The sequence below is a fragment of the Coenobita brevimanus genome, chromosome 63 (assembly GCF_032717465.1).
Source record: "Coenobita brevimanus isolate Jiangsu-jjx chromosome 63, ASM3271746v2, whole genome shotgun sequence".
Lineage (NCBI taxonomy): Eukaryota > Metazoa > Arthropoda > Malacostraca > Decapoda > Coenobitidae > Coenobita > Coenobita brevimanus.
In genome coordinates, this window is record NC_137016.1 from 28301965 (window position 1) to 28324103 (window position 22139).

The window sequence follows — 22139 nt, forward strand, 5'->3', positions numbered from 1 at the left end:
CACAGCCAATACAGTCTAGAGAGGGTGTGAGGGGTAGTTTGGGTGGGAGGGGACACAGGGGGCATGATCCAATGGGGCAAAGGGAGGTGGAGAGATGGCTTGGTGACGGGGGTCCCTACGCTGGGGGAGGTGGCCGGATCATGCCTCCCACCAACTGATCTCTTAGTTCCCATTGGCCAGGTCCCATATACGTTATAAAAGGGTCGATGTTATCTGCTGCCAGTTTTTGTTAGCCTCTGTACCATCAACAGCCATAGGACTGTATGCGACATTTTCCATAACTGTTGTTTGATAGCTATAGGTCTTTAGGGGTTAAATGTCAGGACCAACTTGCCTAGCCCTGGGCTTCTATGCTCATCATAGGGCAACAGAGGATTAGATGATGGTGATTATTATTATTGTTTTGCATTCTTTTTTGTTACCAGGTGTGCATTGAGATGCAGAATAAATGTGTATTAACCCATCGCATCTGGCACATATTCCTGTGAATCCTTCCTACAGCTGGGCATTCCTGAGAAAATTGTTTGTTTTTAAACCTTCAAATCACAGTTAATACTTAACCAAAAATAAAAAATGAAGTGTCATAAAACTCACCAATACTTTGACTTCGAGCTGATTGCATCATATGGTCCATGAAGTGTGTGTAGGGAGAGTGAGTGAGTGGGGAAAGGGCACAATTTTTGTTGTTTTTTTGCCTGCATCTGTATGCATGGCAGAGGTGTGGTGACACAGCTAAGGCTTAGGCCAGCCCTCCACAATAATAACACTTTGATACACTCCCAGAAGACTGCAGTCCACCACAAACACTATTTATGTGAAAAATTCTCCATAATTGGGCATACATGCTTCTGGGAGTCCGGTAACCATAGCAATGACCTTGAGGCAGGCTGCCTGCTCGCCTCACCACCACTCACACACACACACACACACACACACACACACACACACACACGGAGATGTATGTTTGGCTTGTATTGTCGCTCAATTCTGGCACTTCTGTGCGACTAGAAGTCTGGGTATTACAACTACCTGTACTACAAATACTGCTATTAATACTACTACAACTACCACAACTACAACTACTACTGCTACTACTACAACTACCACTATCACAACTACTACTACTACTACTACAACTACTGCTACTATTACTACAGCTACCACTACTACAACTACTATTACAGTGATACTTAGATATACGATACCCCTAGATGCGATACCCCCGCTTAACAATGGGGGTAGAAATACCACCATACCCCGCCTAATGATGGCCAAACCCCGATTTAACGATGGGTTTTTATTTTCTTTTGCTGATTTTGATGATATTTTGGACAAAAATTGTGTGTTTAGGGTGATTTGTAAACTTTTTTTTAAACTTAGATTATACAATATGTTTTAGCCATAGGTGGAGTGAACATTGTCATTTTGGGGTACAGTATATTAAGGTTGATTTTTTCCAGACATATATTTGATGATTTTCAGATTTTATTTGTTGGTTTTAGTGAGTTATTTACAGGTGTCAGGCTTAGGTTAGCTTCTTTTACAGTTTTTAGGCCATTTAGATTTGCTTTAAACTTGTTTCTTGGGCTCATTTGGGTGGGTTTTGGACATGGTTGGGGGAAACCAAAGGCTGAAAAATGCATCCCATTACTTTACATGTTAATAGTACTGCGATATACGATACCCCGCCTAACAATGGGAGTTTACCTAACCAATTACACTTACCCCTGGGGGTAGGGGGGGTTTGTCAAGAATACTCCCCCAGTATCCCTGCTTGTCGTAAAAGGCGACTAAAAGGGTTGGCGGAGGGTTAGTGCCCCTCCCCGTAAAACAACTAACTAAAAAAACAAACAATAAGCCTCGGACGAGGACTGACCAAACGTTGACGACCAAGGACCGGACAAAGGACAATGCAATTGGAACGTGGAATGTAAGGGGAGCAAATGATGAGGTGAAAGAGAGAGAGATTGTCCAGGTGCTTGAGGATGCGAAAGTGGATGTATGTGGAATAACTGAAACAAAATGGAGAGGAGAAAGTGTGAGAGAATGGGAGTATGGATGGGGTATATGTGCAGGAGTAGGTGAGAATGAGAGGGCAAAGGAAGGAGTATGTATAGTTGTGAGTAAAAGATGGAAGAAGAGCATAAGACAGTATGGATCAGTTGGGTCAAGGATTGTGTGGGTAAAGTTGAAAGTTGGAATACAAATGTGGGCGATTGTGTGTGTGTATGCGCCAACGCAAGATCGTGCTAGAAGAGTGAGAGAAGAGTTCTGGACAAATGTAGAAGTGTGCATGGAAAAGTTTGGAAGGAATGATAGAGTGTTTTTGATTGGTGATATGAATGGTAAAGTTGGGAATGTGAAGGTGGATGGAATAGTTGGTGAGTGGGGTGTGCCTGCTGAGATACATGAGAATAGGAGTGCGTTAGTGGACATTTGTGCTGGGAGGGGGTTGGTGATAGCCAATACCCTCTTCAGGCATAAAATGATCCACAGGTATACATGGCGAGTGATGAGAAGGGTGGGTGGTGAATTGAGTGAAAGGAAGGCAATGATTGATTATGTGTGTGTGGATGAAAGGATGCGAAGATGTATATTGGATGCAAGAGTTTATAGAGGTTGGGGGAGTGGACTTTCTGACCACTACTTGGTGGTGGCCAGAGTTAAAGTTCAAGTAAGATGGAGGAATAGAAGAAGGGAAAGACGAGAGGAAGGAGTAGTTGCAAGGAGAGTGGAAAGGTTACAAGAGGATGAGAAAAAGGCAGAGTATAAGAGAGAAGTGGAGGAACGATTGGGCAAATATGAGTTGGAGCAGATGGGGGACGTGGAAGGTGTGTGTAGAATATTTACAGAAGAAATATGTGCAGCATGTGATGTGGTGTGTGGAAGGAAGAGAAGACGGAGGGGGGTGCAAGGAAAAGCGTGGTGGACTGAGGAGGTGAAACGGGCTGTGGCACAAAAGAAGAAAGCATACAATGAATGGATGAGAAATAGGGGCGTGGAAGAAGTTGAGAGGCGGAAGAGAGAGTTATATGTAGAAAGAAAGAGAGAGGTGAAAAGATTAGTAAGAGAGAGTAAGAAGAGAGTGGATGAGGAATTTGGAAGGAATTTGAGTGTAAAGTGGAAGGACTGCAAGAAAATGTTCTGGAAAGAGGTGAAAAGAGTAAGACAGGGTGGAAGTGAAGTTAGCAGGGGAGTGAAAGATAAAAATGGTAGATTGCTAGTGGAGAGGGGAGAAAAAGTGAGCAGATGGAGAGAACACTTTAAGGAATTGTTGAACGTGGAGGATGGAAGTAATGCGAGTATAAGTGGCTGGGGAATGGCTGGAAGAAGGAGGGAGGTGAGAAGACAGGAAGAAATCAGTAGGACAGAAGTTGTGGAAGCAATGAAGAAAGTTAAATCAGGGAAAGCCCCAGGAATTGATGGAGTGTGTGGTGAAATGCTGAAGCATGGGGGAGAGATAGTAGTGGAGTGGATGTGGAAGATGTGCAGATTGGCCTGGGAGGAAGGTGGAGTCCCGGAGGATTGGAAGTCAGGTATAATTATTCCCTTGTACAAAGGAAAAGGGGAAAAAGAAGTGTGTGGTAATCATAGGGGCATTTGTCTTCTTAGTATAATAGGAAAAGTATATGGTAGGATACTTATCGACAGAGTTAGAGAAAGAACAGAGAAATTAGTTGGAGAAGAACAGGGAGGCTTTAGGAAGGGAAGAGGTTGTGTAGATCAGATATTCATTCTCAGATCTTTAGTGGAAAAGTTTCTAGAGAAGGGAAAGAAGTTGTATGCGGCTTTCATGGATTTGGAGAAAGCATATGACAGGGTGGATAGACTAGGATTGTGGAAAGTGTTAAGAATATATGGAATAGATGGGAAGTTGTTGAATGCTGTGAAGAGTATGTACGATGGTGCGAAGGCTGCAGTGCGTGTGGATGGTGAACTAAGTGAATTTTTCTCTTTGAAAGTTGGTTTGAAACAGGGATGTGTCATGTCTCCGTGGTTGTTCAGTCTGTACATGGATGGGGTAATAAAAGAGGTACAAGGTAGGGTAGTGGATGTTGGAGTGGCCCTGGTGAGAGAGGATAGTGTTTGGAAACTCCCTGTACTGTTGTTTGCAGATGATACTGTGTTGTTGAGTGAAGACGAAGGGGAGCTGCAAGGCTTGGTGGATGAGTTTGAGAGAGTGTGTAAGAAACGGAATCTAAAGGTGAATGTAGGGAAGAGTAAAGTGATGGTCATTGAGAGAGGTGAAGTCAGTGAATGTACAGCGAGGTTGGATGGTGAGGAATTGGAAAATGTGAGTACGTTTAAGTACTTGGGTAGTGTGATGAGTAAGGATGGAGGTTTGGAGGGTGAAGTGCTTGAAAGGGTACAGCAGGGAAGAAAGGTTGCTGGTTCTTTGAAAGCAGTGATAAGAAACAGGGAAGTGAGCATGGAAGTGAAAAAGTTACTACATGACAGTATTGTGATACCAACTCTAACGTACGGAAGTGAAGCTTGGACGTTGTTGGAAGGACACAAGTCAAGAGTGAGAGCCGTGGAAATGAGTTATTTAAGAGGAGCCTGTGGAGTCACATGGAGAGACAGGCTGACGAATGAGGATATAAAGGAGCGTTGTGGTGTTGATGTGGATGTGATAGGAAGCGTTATGAGGAACACACTGAGGTGGTTTGGCCATGTGGAGAGGATGGAGGGTGAAAGACTGACGAAGAGAGTGTATGTGAGTGAGGTGGAGGGGGAAAGAGGGAGGGGGAGGCCGAGGATGAGATGGAGGGATGGGGTGGAGAGGTATACGAGAGAGGGGGGTGTGAGTTGGGAGCAGGGGAGTGAAATGGCGGGGGACAGGGCGACTTGGAGGCGATTTGTTTGTGGCCACCCCAAACGGGATTGAGGCGTCCGGCAATAGATGGATAGATAGATAGAATTACATTGTTAAACTGGGGTATACCATCTACCACAACTACTTCATATACTACCACTACTGCTAAAACTGCTACCACTGCTACTACAAAAAAACTCACAAAAAAGGAAATTGTGAACAAAGTAGTTATTCACGTACACTATTGTCCATAATCGAAAATTCAGTACGTACCACTGTGACAGTTTTTCATTTTTCCTATGTTTTATCATTCATCTTAAATGTCAGGACCAACTTGCCTAGCCCCGGGCTCCTATGCTCCTCATGGGGCAACGTAGGAGTTGATGGTGGATGGATGGATTTGTACTTTTTCATCATAACAAATATGTTTACATGAAAACTTTCAATAAAAAATAAGGCACTGACTTCATCATGAAACAAACTTTCTGCTTCCATTATGCACATACATATACACAGAGTAGTAAAATAATTTTCCTTATCACCCCAAACCAACATACCGGTATGTACAGTACTAAACTAACTTATGCATGTGACTCAGACTTCTACCTCTCAGTCTTTGAGTGAAAGTCGAAGAAACATGAAGTGCACAGTGCCACCTCACATTCAGCACATCACCTTGTCATATGATGTTGCTGTGGTCTGTGTGATGAATTGATGCAGACATAGCAACGCTGGAAGGCTTCTTTGTCTGCAGGTGTTTGAGACAGCACTTCCATGTAAAGCCTCGTGAGGTACTCTTCTGCACTGCAGCTGGTCAGGCAGTTGCTGTACACTATGCTTCCATTTCATGGAAGGCATTACTTGGCCATATCTCACCAGGAGGCTGTAAATTACATACTGTACTTCTCAAACTGCTAGAGGGTAGTGCTGGTATGTGTTACATCCTTCTGCAGAATGAAGGCATTCAGTACAATGATGTCAAGTACATGTAAAAATGCCTTCTTGTATCACTTTGCATCACTTCAGACAGTCAATGGTGCCAGTCTGCATATCGGATTTTTTGACGAATTGCATGTTGACGTTATACTGTAGTCGATAACGTCATCAGGCTTGAAGACTGGCTGCCTCGTTCTCTTATCGACCTTGCCTGTGTCTACCAACTTACCTTCATGGACTGTGGAGAGGACATTTATCTTTCTTTTATCATGCCAGTGAATAGCAAGGAGTTTACCTGATTTCAAGGTCCTGCACTCCCCCTTCATGGTGCCCTTGGGAAAGGATGGCCAGTGTTTCTTCTTTGCACAGACAGTGCCACATGATCCAGTTTTGTGTTCTTGCAGGTACTTGGCAAGACTTGGCGCCGTGTAGTAATTAACGGTGAACAGGATATGTTTGCCACCGAAGTATGTGTTCATGAGTTTCTTCACGACCAAGCCAGAGAAGCCTTGAGGGTTGTCCTTCGATAACTCCGCATCACTCGCTGTATACACAGTAAAGTCTAACATGTACCCAGTCTTGCAATCACACAAAACAAAAAACTTATTTCCAAAATGATGTCTCTTGGAGGGAATGTGCTGTATGAAGGCAAGACATCCCATGAACAAAACAAGTGACTTGTCGATAACACCCTTCTGGAATGGCTTGAAATAAGATCGAAATTTCTCCTTCGTCAATTCCAGAATCGAGCGAATTTTCCGTAGCTTATCGTTCAGATGTGGGCCCACATTGGTGGAGAAATGCTGGTACCTGAGGATGTTGAGGTACCTGTCCCGTAGCATGTACTTACCAAACATCGGTGTCACTGCGATGTCATCCACTAGCCAATAATCATGAATGTTATGTTTTTTGATGTGAGGCATCAACATGGTCAGTGCTAGCCAAACATATATCTCGCTGCCATTCATCACTGTCCATTCTTTCATCATTGCACTCTCTCCTGTGTGTTAGGTTTCACTCCAATTGCAGCAGAATTCCCTGAATGCATTTATATCTTTTACAGTGAACTCCATTACTATTGTCGTAAAAAAAGCAGTGAAAAAATCAACAGGGATAGATGATGGATTGCATGAGAATGCTGGTTGCACACATACATTTGTGTCATCAAATATAGGTACAGTAGGGCCTCGCAACTAGCGATCTTAAGAGACTGATGAAACTCGCTAGTTGTGAAACCGCTAGTGTGGAGGCAAACTTTATATAGCGAAAAATAAAAATAGACTGGAACATTTAGAAAGTTTGACTTCTTCCATTTTTGTCTACCTTTATTTGCTAAATACAGTAATCCCTTTAATATCCGATGTAATAGAGCCAAAGGCATGTCCGGAAAGTGGGTTTGTCCGGATAATGGGACCCTGCCTCCTGGACTGGTACTTATTGACCCTAAAGGCCCTATCACACGGAACCTCGTACCAGGAACGGCCGAGGAAGATATAAGTGGAACAAAACTTGGACGCTATCACACATGTTCCTCGTATCCTCGGCAAAGGACATGCTTCTCACACTGTTGCCAGAGCCCTGTCTCGCGACTGTGGACAGTGATCGCTGTCGCTGACTCGATAAAGAATAAGAAGAAGCAACTTTTGTTTACAAACTGGTACACACGCGGAACTGCCTCAATTTCTCTATAAGGGTGAATTCAGCTGCCCTTGTCCAGGAAATCGATGATAAAGCCATCAGTACTTTGTTGTTGTGGTGGTGTTTTAAGGTGGCGACTGGGTCGTCTACTCTACCTGCAGTGGAGTCCTCAGTTGTAAACACGTGATATTTTATCGACATCATAGTTTCCTCGGTGTAGGAAATATTAACTCTTTATAAGGCCTTCAAAACGATTGATATTTATTATAAAATATTAATAAGTATTCAGTGTTAGGCAACGTTGGGTCTGGTTAGTACTTGGATGGGTGACCGCCTGGGTACACCAGATGCTGTTGGCATAATGTTCTCCCTACATGTCAAGTGGGGTTGGTGGAGGATTAGTGCCCCTCCCTGTAAAACAATTAACTCTAAGCCCTTGGCCATCCCGTTTGGGATACATGGCGTCTGGCAGTGTTAGGCTAAATGTTTAATATTGTAGTATGATATATTCTCTTTCGAGTAGCCTGGATTTTGGTCACACTGTTTTGCCCGTCGTATCGTCGGCAGGAATCCATACAGATGGGTTCCAAATGCCCGTGGTATCGTCGGCAATTTTACCACGTTACCGTTCCGATTTAACATCGTTTCCTCGGCAAACCTCGTATGAGGTGCCGTGTGATAGCCCCTTAACCCAACCTAACTCAGAGAACCACCTACATAACTCCCTTCCGGATATGCACAGCACCTATTTAAGACCCTGTTCACACAAAAAAGGGACAGAATGCATGAAATAAATGAAAAGGAACCAGAGAATGAGGAATTAGAAGTGAGTATGGAAAATATTTAGCAGTGTACGGGGTACTTGCAACACGTCCGTGGCCATCACAAAAATTAATCCGCCTCCTCTATGGCTCTGGCAGTGGTGAAAATGCTTTTGAAGCATGTACAGTAATCCAGTGTTGTGCTGCACTTACTCCTTTGCACTGTGATTTGTAATTGTTTAACACTGCACATTCTATTCTTACTTGCACCACACCACTTGCAACTGCCAGTTTACACTGTGTACTTAAACCTTTGCATTCTGAACTCAAATTTCTTAACCCTGCACAACACTGTAGATTCCCATGTGGTCTATAATGGCAAGATATTGCAGTTTATTCACTGTTTATTCACAAAAACGAGCACATGTGACATCCACTGCGATGAGAGTCTACTCATGATGGCAGTTAGGTGGTAACTGGGGAGGGGAGGAAGGGGACCATGCGTCAACACAGCTGTTTGGTGAAGCGCACCAAGTTCAAATTACGGATGAAAAAATGTTGTTGTTTTGTTTTGTTTTTTTACGTTTTTTGGCCATTTTTGGGTTCCGAAGGCCCAGGCCCAAAATGTCCGGACATTGGGGAGTCTGGTTATTGGGCGTCCGGGTGTTAAAGGGATTACTGTAGTCACATTTTTATATACGTATTCAGATTAACTGGACAAAGCAACAAAATGTCACCATTAAATGGTCAGAAGGCAGTTTATTGAAAGAAAAAGTTGAAAGTTGGGAGTGCGCAATGCGCACTGCACATGCTTACTGGGAGTAAGCGCTACCACCACCATCGCCACCCTCCTCTCCGCCATTGCCATCCTCTCGAGAACCAGCCTTTCTCCGTATCTCCTGTACTGTAGTATCTTATCATCACTTTCAAACCCTTCATAGTTGTTAAGTTCCTGGCCTTTCAGGTGGCATGCCATTTCCATCACCAGCCACAGAAGCCTTGAGGCTAGCGAAAACAGTGATCAATGGGGGTAGCCAGGTATAAAAAAAAGGGCAAGCTTGCACCAGCATAACGATGGGCAGGACAACAGTGAATCAAAACATGCCATATGACATGCTCACTAGGTGTGGCTCACTCGGTAGATGAGATTCGCTAGCTAGGAAAAGAGTCAAAATGTGCCTCACGGCTCGCTCACTAGATGACGATTGCCACGGATTTGCTAGTTTCATGGTTTTTGTCGCTAGTTATGAAGCTGAAGACAGTTTCTATCCTGTCACTAGACTTGAACTCACTAGTCAAAAAAACGTTAGTTGTGGGGTCCTACTGTACATCGGTCTGAAACTCTGTCCCTTCCTCCCAGGCAGATGTTTTCAACATACCCACCCTTGGTCCTTGCCTTGCCTGCCGTGCACATGACCTGCCCTGGACCCTAGCATGGCACCGTGGTGGTGAGTCTGCTGAATACCTACTAAATGAGGCAGGTGATGGTGGTGGTAATGGTGATGATGCTGGTGATGGTGATCGTGATGGTGATGGCAATGGTGATATTCGGGGACAGGCACATGCCTGCCGGCCATAAACTGATTTTTGCTGTGCACTTGCACCTACAGTACATACCCTGACGTACTTGGCTGTGGTGATGAGCCAGGGTCATGTTGCAAGGCAATTGGCAAGGCAGGCCGGCATGGCGAGTCACATGGTGAGGCAGGCCAGCGTGGCGAGGCATGTGGTGAGGCAGGCCGGCTTGGCGAGGCACGTGGTGAGGCAGGCTGGCTTTGCAAGGCACATGGTGAGGTAGGCCGGTATGACGAGGCACATGGTGAGGCAGGCCAGCATGGTGAGGCACATGGTAAGGCAGGCCAGTGAGGCAGGCTGGTGTGGCAAGGCACATGGTGAGGCTGGTACAGATGCAGGACGTGTGGGGAAGGCCAGTGTTGAGGTAGGATGTGTGGAAATTTCCACGGTAGGCTGTGAGTCACGCGCTGGTGCGCGGCTCAGCCTGCAGCGTTTCATCCTCCACCTTCTCCTTTTCTTCGCTCTCTACCTCGTCTTCCATCATCTCCACTGTGCGAATATCCCCCACTGCAGGATCATCAATAACATCTGACCCATTTTCATCATCGTGCAGAGGGAAGAGATCGCCGCACAGTGGAGAACTTACAGTCACCCTTCTCGTGTGACGCGTACACTTCCACGCTCAGCATGGCGAGGTCACTTTCATCAGAGGAAGAGTCATTTTCCCCACTTACTATTGGCGATAATGGCAGGTCCAGTTCTGTCCCAGTTGCACTAAAGCCTTTCCTTTTCATGCCTTTAGACTTCCTTGGTGTTGAAGTCGGCAGCTGCGAGTGCTCAGCCGAGGGTCGGGACACAGGAAAATTTTTTTGCATAGGTCTTTCCATGATGGGGGTATGCAGGCAGCTGGAGCATGGCTGGGATGCGTGCCGGAGGGTTGCCAATGACTGCTTGCGGTGGAAATAACCAGCTGAATATTCAAACAATGGCGCAAATTACTACAACACGTATACGTGTCACCCGGATGGCCCTGGGATGACGTGTATACATGACACCTGGATACGATGGGTTAAACTTCTGTTGCTATACTGTATAATAAAACTGATGTGCCAGATTCCCCCAATTACATATTAGTTGTATGTGAAAACTTGTAACTTTAAAGTAAACATAATTTAGCTGCTGTAATGAGGACTGTGTGTTCTGCATGTGATTTTTTAAAATTTAGAGGACTTTCGATATTAACTCTGCTTCAAAAATATTGCTATGTGGTACATCCTGCAGAATCACTTCTTCAGATAATGTCTGACCTGAAGCATTTGCTCATAAAGATTGGGTGTGTATTGTATCAGGCTGTTATGAATTAGCTGTTGGAATACTTTATTTTGTCTTGCATAATAGTACCCTTCATGTCTAACATGCTTTGACTGGGGTACAGTATCCACTCTGCACTATTATTTATTCACATTGTAGTGCAGTATATTACTTACATAGTCATTGGTTTTCAGTAGCCATGTACAATACATGAAGTATTAGCAGGTGTTTATTCTGACTTGTAAGTTCATCCTGTAAACAAGAATGTCAAACTGTAGTACCCTACACACACTATGAATTATATTATTGTATTGTTGAGAAGCTGGATTGCTGGCTAGATTGTGCTGGAGAATTCCCGATTTTTCTCATAGTTCCACTACACGTCAGAGTTGCCAGTTAGCCTGCTGTTTATGTGTGTAGTTATTTTGTAAGTTGTACATTAATTTTTTGCCCTTTTTCTCAGTAATGTTTTATTTATGTGATTGTTAAATGATGTAATTTTATCTGTGTGTGTGCTAAATAATTTGGTGTGTTATGTAATGTAAGAAAACCCTGGATGTTTTGGATGTCTCTGAGTTGGTAACTGTTGTATCTGTTGCTCCTTCAAGAATGCACAAGAACTTTGTAGTAGATCACTCTAGAATATAGGAAGCTTATATAAGGATGAGGAAGAGACTAGAGCAGTTTCTGTCAGTTTTGAGTTCAGTTTGAGTGTAGATCAGTGCCAGTGCAGGTAGTGAAGATTATCTCCAGTACTTGTGAAAACAGTGAAGTGTTGGCAGGGATTAAGTGTAATTGCAGTTAGTGAATATTATCATCGGTACTTGTGAAAACAGTGAAGTGTTGGCAAGCATTAAGTGTAATTGCAGTCAGTGAGATTATCTTCAGTGACGGGTACTTGTGAAAACAGTGAAGTGTTGTTGCCAGGCATTAAGTGTAATTGCAGTTAGTGAAGATTATCTTTGGTACCTGTGAAAATAGTGAAGTGTTGTTGGCAGACAGTGAAGTGTTATTGCAGTTAGTGAAGATTGTATGGTATATCTTTAGTACTTGTGAAAATAACGAAGTGAAGTTGGCAAGCATTAAGTGTAATTTTTTGGAAAATAAAGACAGTGAACATTAGAAGCCAGCTTTTATTCTTCATGCGTGAGCTGATCTTGTGTGCTGTACACCATAAGGCTGCCTCTTGGAAGAACAGCTCACTGGGCAACATCCTTTCTATACAGAACTACTTCTGTTGGAGCCAGTGGCAGTGTGGAGCAGGGACATAACAGTATTAAAGTGCTATACTAAGCTGTAAAAACCTGTATTGGACAGTAGTTAAATCAGTTTACCCATTATGGTAAGGTGTGCATCAGTATGACCATGCCGTTCAAATACACTCATTTCAGTCATGTTTGTCAACAGCCTTCCTTTCTTTCACAGATCACATTAGTGCACAATATTTCTTATCCTATCCTCTCCGCACACTCCACACACATTTATATGCCTCAATAACGCCATTTCCATGGTAAATAAGTGGGATTTCCCCAAGTGTAAATTTGCTAAGGAACATAAAATAGTGAATATTTAATAATCATTTTAATTTCCGCATTTCAGCAAGCGTCATGAAGGTACAATGGAGCGGCTAGAGAAGGAAAGTGAAAGTAAACGTGAGAGCATTACTAAATTGCAGCAGCAAATGCAACAAATTCTTGTCAAGCAGATGGCCAAATAGATGTCTTGCTTCTCGCACCGGTTCTTTTAACAAATATTCTCATTATTTTCCCATACCCTGTATTTCCATAGCCTTCTTAACCTTGTTTTTAAGTCTGAGCAACTTCCCGTAGTTCATATTGCTGTGTGGCTTCTGACCATCTTTTCACCTTCCTCCTTTGCAGTTTACTGGTAGTTATATGGGCTTATTGGTTGTCTAGCACTACTAGTACCAGTTCTGCTTAGATTTCATGGAATTAATAATGATATTAGGTATCACGTGCATGTTCAGAATCTTTTATAAAGTGTTTCAGGAATCTGTATGGCAAATTAGTGTGGATTTAGACAGTAATAATGGGTTGACTAGTTTGAAATTAGCCACCATCTTGTCAGGTGTTTGCTTTATATTATGAATAGATATGAACTTTATAAACTATCCCATTGCAATATTGTGTTTGTATTTAATATATTACAATCATTTTACTTCTAATACAGCAACACTTTATATTTTTCTAAGACTTCTGGTGTAGTTATTTTGTATCTTCCTTTATTTCAGCAACATTTCACTTATCTGCAGGTTTCTGATCAGTAGTTGGAGAACAGTAATTGTGATAACACATTCTGTATTACGGTATTATTACTATTATTATTCACGGTGCGGTGATAATCTTGCAACAGAACCACCAAGACATCATCCAGGAGTTTAGCAGTGGTGGTTTTGTTTCAAGTACTGGTCAACGTTATGAACTCGCTCTCAAAATAGCCTGTTTTGAGCTTGTAAAACTTTGTTTTGATAATATGTAAAACAAGTGTCCTGACTGTGTTATGCTTTTCGTAAAACATCTTGGCATTAAAATATGAGGTCACCACATAGCAGTTTATTGCCTATCTTTCAGAAGTAGATTTTATGCATTTTAAAACCTGTAGAGGGACTTTAATATGTGTTTAGGTAAATTGTGAAGATACACATCATCATGATTTTCACTGTCATCATGATGGAAACCCATATTCCCACATCAAGGGTAACTGGCTGAGGAAGGAGTCAGAAACAAAGGACTGTAGTAGAGTTGGAGAACTATTAACAGCTTGCCCAGTTAAGTGGGCTACTTGATCATTCATACATCATTATTGCCAGAATACTGACACCATTTCACAAGGATAACCATCTGAACATATTTTATGTATTGATGGAGATTTCATATAATTTTGTTAGTCACTTAATTGGCTACCAATTAAAAATATATTGTTAGTCATTGAATTGGCTACCAATTAATAATAAAAAAAAGCCAAACCTTTGTTTTGTCTATCTGTCTGTCTATTGCCAGACACCATAATCCTGTAAGGGGTGGCCATTTGACTTTGAGTTATTTGTTTTACATGGAGGGGCACTAACCCTCCTTCAACCCACTTGAAACGTAGGGAGCACGTATGGTTTGGTTATATGGTTACCACTTAGCGTTGTAAATGGTTTCTTGGCTTACAGGAAACCATTTGGCTTGTCACTCAATGTAAAGCCACCTGTAAAGGAAAGAAAAGCAGTAATAAGTGACAGGAAAGATGGGAGAAATGTGCTTCTTTGTATATACTTCATTTACTCATTTCAGTTCCATGTCAGTTCTTCACTTTGCTGGGGTGCAGTCATTGAGCATTTCGCAATAGCCACAAAGTATGCACCAATAGTTTTTATACCAAGTGAACCTCCTACTGTATTTTGGGCCATGAAGAGAGAATTGTGTATAAAATATATTTTGAGAACTACCTGTTGGAAATCCCCCCCATACCAGCATATGAATTTTGTAAGCAAGAAGCATATAAAAAGTCAGCCAGTTCTGATCTGATCAGTTTTTTATAAAGGCACCAACATGCTTACCTGCAGCAGCCTTGGTCACTTAATGGCAGGTCTCCTCACTGCTTAATCCCTAGCAGCTTCTCTATTCTGTACCTCATCCCTGAGGTCACACACTATGTTTTCATCCCATCTTTTTCGATCAACCTCTCACGTCTCTACCCCCGTTGTTTGTACCTCTTACCCTTTGCACACAGTTGTCATCCTCCAACCTTTCCATGTGCCCAAACCATCTCTGTCTGCTCCTTTTCATTACAATACTAATAGATTCAAGTCCCTTCCTTTCTCTCAACCCTTCATTCATAATCCTGTCCCCACCCCCACCCCAGGCCTGTCATTCAGTGATGCACAGAGGGAGAGCCCTGTCAGTGTCAGGAGAGGCAACAACTTTCTAAACTTCTTCCAGTTACTTCTTATTGCATAGCTAGCTCTAGCCCCACCTTCAGCACTCATCATGTCCCCCAGTAACAACACTCCACAAATCTAAGAGGCTCTTCAGCAAGCATACTTCTTTTCCACTTGTCTCCTGTGTGCTCGCTTTTCCATACCGTACAGTAATCTCTTAATTATCAGGATGACAACTACCTGGACATTATGGTCTGGATGTTCCAAACCATTATTTCTACATTTTTTCCCAATATGTGGACAAAATGCTAGTGTCCTTTCGGAAATTATGGTTTTGCAAAAAATTTCCACCCAGATGAGTGGGAATAGCCCTGTGGCTCTGCTATTTGTAGCTGGTTAATTTACCATATGTCCACCAAAGACCTCCTCTCGCTCAGTCTCAGTTCCTGCACGCCAATGTAAACAGTTGTTATAGCAGAGTACAATGTGGTTTTTGTGGTTGTTACCTATGTGCTTTTGGCCTTGCTATTCCCTGTGTGTCTCTTCCTAGGGTGTATGATGATGGCCTCTTCACCAGGGAGAAGGAAGAGGGTAGTGCTGACTCATTAGAAGCAGGAGATCCTGGGTAAGATTGATGCGGGAAGGTTGAATTGCGAGTGTTGACATTGATTTTATTCTAGCTTACTCTACTGTACCATGATTTTATTCCATTTTTCCATAATGTTTTGTGTGCCCCCTGCATTTTTAGGTCTGCCTGACCAGATAAAGTAATGTTAAACAACAGGAACAAGTGTTGTATGACGTGCTGTAGTGACCTTTTACACTGGCTTTCAAAGTTAGTTTATGTATGAAGGGGGCCAGGGGAGAAGTCCACTATCCGCACATGCCTTTGGATGTGTTACATTGGATAATTGAGAGATTACTGTACACTCAAAATCAGCATTATTCTGCAGCCTACTTTTAATACCACCACATCTCTTATGCACTCACTTATCACAAACAATGCACAAAATGGATTTATTTCCCACACCCTTGTGGCAAACATCCCTTGAGCATCTTCTACTGTGAGAGTACTGCCATCTGCTGTAAATATCATCACTTTTGTTTTATCCACATTTTACTCTGAAACCCTTGCATCCCATTCCATCTCTACATTCTAAATCTCTACTCCAAAACCCTATCATTACCTGTGATCAGCACCAAATTATCATCTTAAACACCTCCCATGGGGGTCAAGTTCTAATGTCATGTGAGAGAGCTTCAAGCACCATAATTACTCAAATTTTTCTCTTCTGATTTTGTCGTGTCTGGAGGGTCACTTGAACCCATCTGACTGCAAGCTGAAGCTGCCTGTCTCTAGCTGTCAGCCTCTCTAGCAGTCCATCATCTTCCTTTTGTGGGATAGAAAGGGAGCTGAGGTTGTTGACCAACCCCAGTCTGTTGGACCAAGCAGACCCATCAACCACAGGCAAGCAATCGCCCCTGAAAAGCTGTTCTTCGCAGTGGACTGATCTCTTGTAGTTGACAGTGCTTACCCATAGCAAGGTGTGGGGATTAATGTGGAGGTGTGGTTGCTGGATGAATGCGTTAGTTGCATCTCTATCCAGTCAATAGGGGCACCATAGCAGGTTCTACTTAACCCTGTTATTTGGTTGTATGGTTACCACCCATCCTTGTAAAGGGTTTCTTGGGTTACAGGAAACCATTAGGCTTGACACTGTTACTCAGTGTAGAGGCACCTGAAATAGAAAGAAGAGTAATAAAGGTGACAAGAAGGAAAGGGAGATGTGGAAAGAGAAGGGGACAGAGAGAGAATGAGAAGGGGGAAGGAAGAAGTAAAGAAGTAGATTGCACTATATCAAGTGAGTGGATGATAGTTGCCACCACCTATCACCTAGGGAGCTGAAGTTTATGTAGCAGCTGCCCATTTACATTGGTGCCTCTGCATGAAAGCATCCATCTCCAGCACCCTGATTGTAATACTGATATGAATCACTATTTGGCTGACAAAGTACTGCACTATGCCAAAGTCTCACACCCATAAATGTAATTTGGGCTCTAACACTGCTGTACAATCCTGTGCCAGTCTTGACAGTCAGTCCCCTGATTCATATTAAGATCTTTATGGCACTGGTCACCGTTCGTCCTTATCATCATCCACTTACTTGTTGTATTGGTGCGTACTTCTTTCCTTCACCTTTATCATACTTTTTTTTGTGTCCTCCTCTTTTCCAATTTCTCCCATCCTTTCTGTCACTTTACAGTATATTACTTTTCATTCCACATTAAGAGACTTTACACTGAATGACAAGCCTGATAATTTCTTATAACCCAGGAAACCATTTATGATGCTGGGTGGTAACCAAATAGCGGGATGATGTGATCCTACTGTGATGCCCTTGTCAGCTGGGTGGAGAGACAAATGTGGCATCCATCCGAGAACCAAATCTCCACACTTTTCCCCACATCTTTCTGTATCGCTGTCTATTGCGAGGGGACATTGGTTACCTGCAGGGCAGTTGATGGGTCTGCTAGGCCAGATTGAGTGGGGTGTGATATAAAATTCTACCAGTTCAAGTCTCTCAGTTCATCTGCACATTTGAGTTGTTTTCTTTTAGGCAACTATCACACTATTCTTTTGTACTCTGATTGTCAAACCAAGATACTCACTAAATGCTGAATAGTCTTACGGAGGACAGCTCAACACCCCCAGAAGGAGCCTACGTAGGCGTGAATAGAGCGTGACTTGATTATGGGCGACAGGGACTTAAGTCCGCCCGGGCCGCGCGCCTCTATGACCTGGAACTCGCCCGCCACCACCATAGCAGAAAAAAGAGACCACCTTTCGGGCGAGCCAACCACCGACAACCACGCGGTGGGGCTATTACTCTAGCTCCAGTCAGCACCCCTGAGACAGCCAGTAGCTGCTCAACCCTCCTACAGGAGATGGCCTGCAGCCACTCTGGGGGTAATAAGGAGACAGCCAGTGATCTCTCCCGCCTTTGTCAGGAGATGGTCAGAAGCCGCTCTGAAGGTGCCCTGAAAGGGACGGCCTGTAGCCGCTCAACCCTCCTACAGGAGACAGCAAGTAGCCGCTCTGGAGGTAATAAGGAGACGGCTGGTAGCCGCTCCTGCCTTTGTCAGGAGACGGCCGGTAGCTGCTGTGGTGCCCTAACAGAGATGGCCTGTAGCTGCTCGACCCTCCTGCAGGAGACGGCCGGTAGCTGCTCCGGAGGTAATGAGACAGCAAGTAGCTGCTCCCGCCTTCGTCAGGAGACAGCCGGTAGCCACTCCGAAGGTGCCCTCAAGTTGGCCTGTAGTCGCTCCCTTCCCCAGGCCACGGCCAGTAGCCAGGCCTTAGTGACGGTCAATAGCTACGCCCCTAGAAGGCCACAGCCAGTAGCCAGGGCCCTACAGCAGATGGCCGGTAGCCGCTCCTCCGTCAAGTGCTGACTCCTACCCACGAGAATACAACTCAGAGGGAGACCCCAGCCTTGTGACTACCACTGGGCTCTTCTCACTACAGCCGGTTCCTGAGAGGACTCGCCTGACGGACCCCGATGTAGGCCAACGCCGCAGCCCACTCCAGACGGCATCCCTGACTACTGCAGACTGCAGCCCACAGGACCTCCAGACCGACCCCAGGACTCCTGGGTGGGACATCCCTACACCCCGATGCCGGAGATTGTCCTCCATCAGGCGCCTGAACGAGAGGTTCAGGCAGCTGTTCGGCCCCAGTCCCGAGGGCCAGACTCCTGCCCCAAGCCCCGAGAGTGTGGGACCCTTCGTCACCAGCAGCTCCGGACGAGAGAGGACGCCCCTACACGTGATACCATGGCCCCTGAATACGGAGGCCCCTGGCGGAACTCAGCCCCATCAGTACTGAGGCTGAGTTGTTCCCGCCTCCCTTGTACCTGACCGCCATTACGCCCAGTCTCGAAAATGAGTGACAGTGAAAGCACAGTGTCAGTGATATAGTGAAGTAAGGGCAGATCAGTGAATTATCAGAATATGGGAAGTCAGCGAGAAAAACATCAGCAGTGATATAAAAGAGAGGTGGAAGAAATAAGATAACAGTGAATACGGCAGGGGAGTGAAATAAATGTCTGTCTAAGAGAACACGCTACCATATTGAAATACAGCATAGTGTCCCTTGGAACGTCCAACCACCTCCACCAGGAATTCAGCATAGTGCCCCCGTGAACTCCCAGACACCCCTACAAGGACCCCACTGAGGAGCAGCAGCAGCGCTCCAAAACTCGGTGCAACAATGGCCCAAGTCACCCCGGGCCGTACACCCCTATGACTCGGAGCCCGCCCATCGTCTCCATAGCAGGAATTCTACACTACCTTCCGGGTGAGCTTCCACCAACCAACTTCGGGTTGGAGTTGTCTGTCCAGCTCCTGCCAGCGCCTCTAAGGAGTCGGCCTGTAGCCACTCCTGCCTTCTTCAGGAGACGGCCTGTAGCCTCTCTGCAGGTGCCTTCCTTCTTGAGACGGCCAGTTGCCACTTGCCCCTTGCTAAGGAATCGGCCAGTAGCCGACCTGAGGGTAACCAGGAGACTGCTGGTAGCCACTCCCGCCTTCGTCAGAAGGTGTCCTTCCGGAGACGGCCGGTAGCCGCTCCAGACCCCCTCCTAAAGGAGTTGATCTGTAGCCGCTCACGCCTTCATCAGACGGCTGGTTGCCGCTCGGAAGGCGTTGCCCCTGAGTCGGCCTGTAGCCGCTCCACACCCCTCCTGCAGGAGTCGGCCTGTAGCCGCTCCTACCTTCATCAGACGGCCGGTAGCTGCTCCAAAGGTGTTGCCCCTGAGTCGGCCTGTAGCTGCTCCTCATTCCTTCTGAAGGAATCGGCCTGTAGCTGCTCCCGCCTTTGTCAGACGGCCGGTAGCTTCTCCGAAGGCATTGTTCCCGAGTCGGCCTGTAGCCGCTCTCCACCCCTCCTGCAGGAGTCGGCCTGTAGCCGATCCTGCCTTCGTCAGACGGCCGGTAGCCACTCCGAAGGTGTCCCTGGGTTTGCTGGCAGTTACTCACCCTCTCAGGCCATGGCCAGTAGCCGGTCCTCGGCACCTTGTGGTCGCGTCCCTGGGAAGCCACTGCCAGTAGCCGGGCCCCACAACCGGAAGTGGCAGAGAGCGGCCCCGCTGCTCCAGCGTAAGACGAGTTCCCCAACCCCCAACGCAGAGGACGTTGAGGAGTACTGGAGAGGCCCTATAGCCTCCCCCGGCTTCTGCTCCCTACGACTGGCCCTGGAGAAGACCCACCTCACAGACCCTGACGCAGACCGGTGCCGCAGTTCCTCCCTGTCGGCCCTCTGGAACTCCAGGTCCTCCCCAGAACGCCCGGGCGGGAACTCTATGCCTCGATGGCGGAGGACATCTACCTCCGGTAGGAACCTGAACGAGAAGTTCAGGCAATTGTTTGGCCCCAGTCCTGAGGGCCACACTCTTGTCCCCAGCCCGGAAAGTACGGACCCCTTCGCCACCTGCAGCCCCGGATGAGACCCGCGGGTGATCCCGTGCTCTCTCGGCACGGCCTTCCCTGGCGGTGCCCTGCTCCGGCAGAAGTAGAGCCGGATTGTCTCCCTGCCCAGTGACCCATGAGAGTAAATGCGACCCTATTGTAGTGTAACAATGGCGAGGCGATAAAGTGCATTCATAGTACCGGACCAAGTATTTTAAGTGAAAATTGAATGATGATGGTCTAACAGTAACAAGGCGGAACAGTGAATAGTCCTTATAGAACCAAAGTGCTAGTGAATAAGACCGTTACACGATATCCATCATATCACAGTAAGAGAAATACCCAAGCCGTGGAGTTTGTAATAATAATTAACCAAAAGTCCCTTGCCGCTAGAAAATAGTAAAGTGAACACGCTACTAGTAAACTCCGCCTCACACTACCATAATCAAAATTAGACCCCAGTGCCTTACACCCTCCCCTAGTGAGTCTCATCTCTTACCCCTCCACGCGCTCATAGACCTTGGACTGTACTAACTCTGCATACTCCGCCTCGAGTGTTATTTTAGTGCATTCTCCCATAGTATCCTGTGAGATACTAATTGTCTAGATATAAGTGTTTGTGATCAACCAAATATTGTGTTTATAACATCTGCTGTTGTCCCGTGTCTGACGGAGTAATACACGTGTAAGGTTATTGCCTGGAGTTTTTGTGGCCTGCCTCTCTTATTTGTCCTAAACCCCGGTCTCGAAGGAGAACTCCGCTACGTGTTAGGTGTCTGAGGAACGGGAAGTCGAGCCTTAAACACCTAGCATTACACATATAATGACATAGCCTCACCTTAAGATCATACGGAGGCCCCAGTGTAAAAACAATAATTAACGACACGACGGACAAACCAGTTAGACTGCCAACAGTGAAAACAATGCCACGAACTCCACCCGATAGACAAAACCTAGACTTTCCCAAGTAATAATGTTTAGCTTCACTGCCCTAAGACTCCTGATTGTAGTGCTATTCACCTTACCCGATCTTGTCCCAACTTGTATCCTGTGTGATACTAACACCCAGAATCTAGGCCTAAGGATTATAATTGTTCAGCATAATCATTCTTGTGACATCTACCCGTTCCACTGTAGAATTTAGCATTACACGTGTAAATTTGTTGCCTTGAGTTTTTGTGTCCTGCCTCTCTCTTATTTGTCTAAGCTCCGGTCTAGAAAGAGAACCCAGCTACACGCTAGGAGTTTGAGGGACGGGAAGCCGACCCTAAAACACTTAGCATTACACTCACATTCACATCCAATTTGCAAAGACCCTGCAGGCAGTGCAGCATCTGCATACATAACAGTTACTTCACCCTTCATCATTCACCTTTAGCCTCACACCCCTAACCACTTGATTTTTTTTTTTTTTTTACTTCTGAAAATCAGTCATATATAGTATACTTCATAGGGGACAGCTATGGGTGTTATACTAGGTGCTTAAGGGTCAGCTTCCCGTCCCTTGAACGCCTAGTGTGCAGCTGGGTTCTCTTTCAAGACCGGAGCTTAGACAAATAAGGGAGAGGCAGGGCACAAAAACTCAAGGGAACAACCTTACACGTGTATTGATTAATTTTATATGTGGAACAGATAGATGACACAACAACAGGAATCTGGGCAATTATAAGACATATGCAAGGATTATGGGCAGTAGTATCACGCGGGATACTATTTGGACAATAGTTCTGGGCAATAGGTGAATAGCACAATGAACAATATTTAAGGTCTTTTGGGCAGGGGAATAGGTCACGGTCACTTTGGGGGAAATATA

General features: G+C 45.2%; 1 protein-coding gene across 1 annotated transcript in view; it reads left to right on the forward strand.

Moving 5' to 3' along the window:
- Positions 1–13539, forward strand: part of LOC145404317 (prefoldin subunit 6-like) — a 43560-nt gene extending 30021 nt beyond the window's left edge. The window contains exon 4 of the mRNA XM_080275837.1: positions 12577–13539. Coding sequence (XP_080131963.1) covers positions 12577–12694 — 118 coding nt within the window. The 3' untranslated portion in view covers positions 12695–13539. The remainder of the gene's footprint in view (positions 1–12576) is intronic.
- Positions 13540–22139: the final 8600 nt, after the last annotated feature.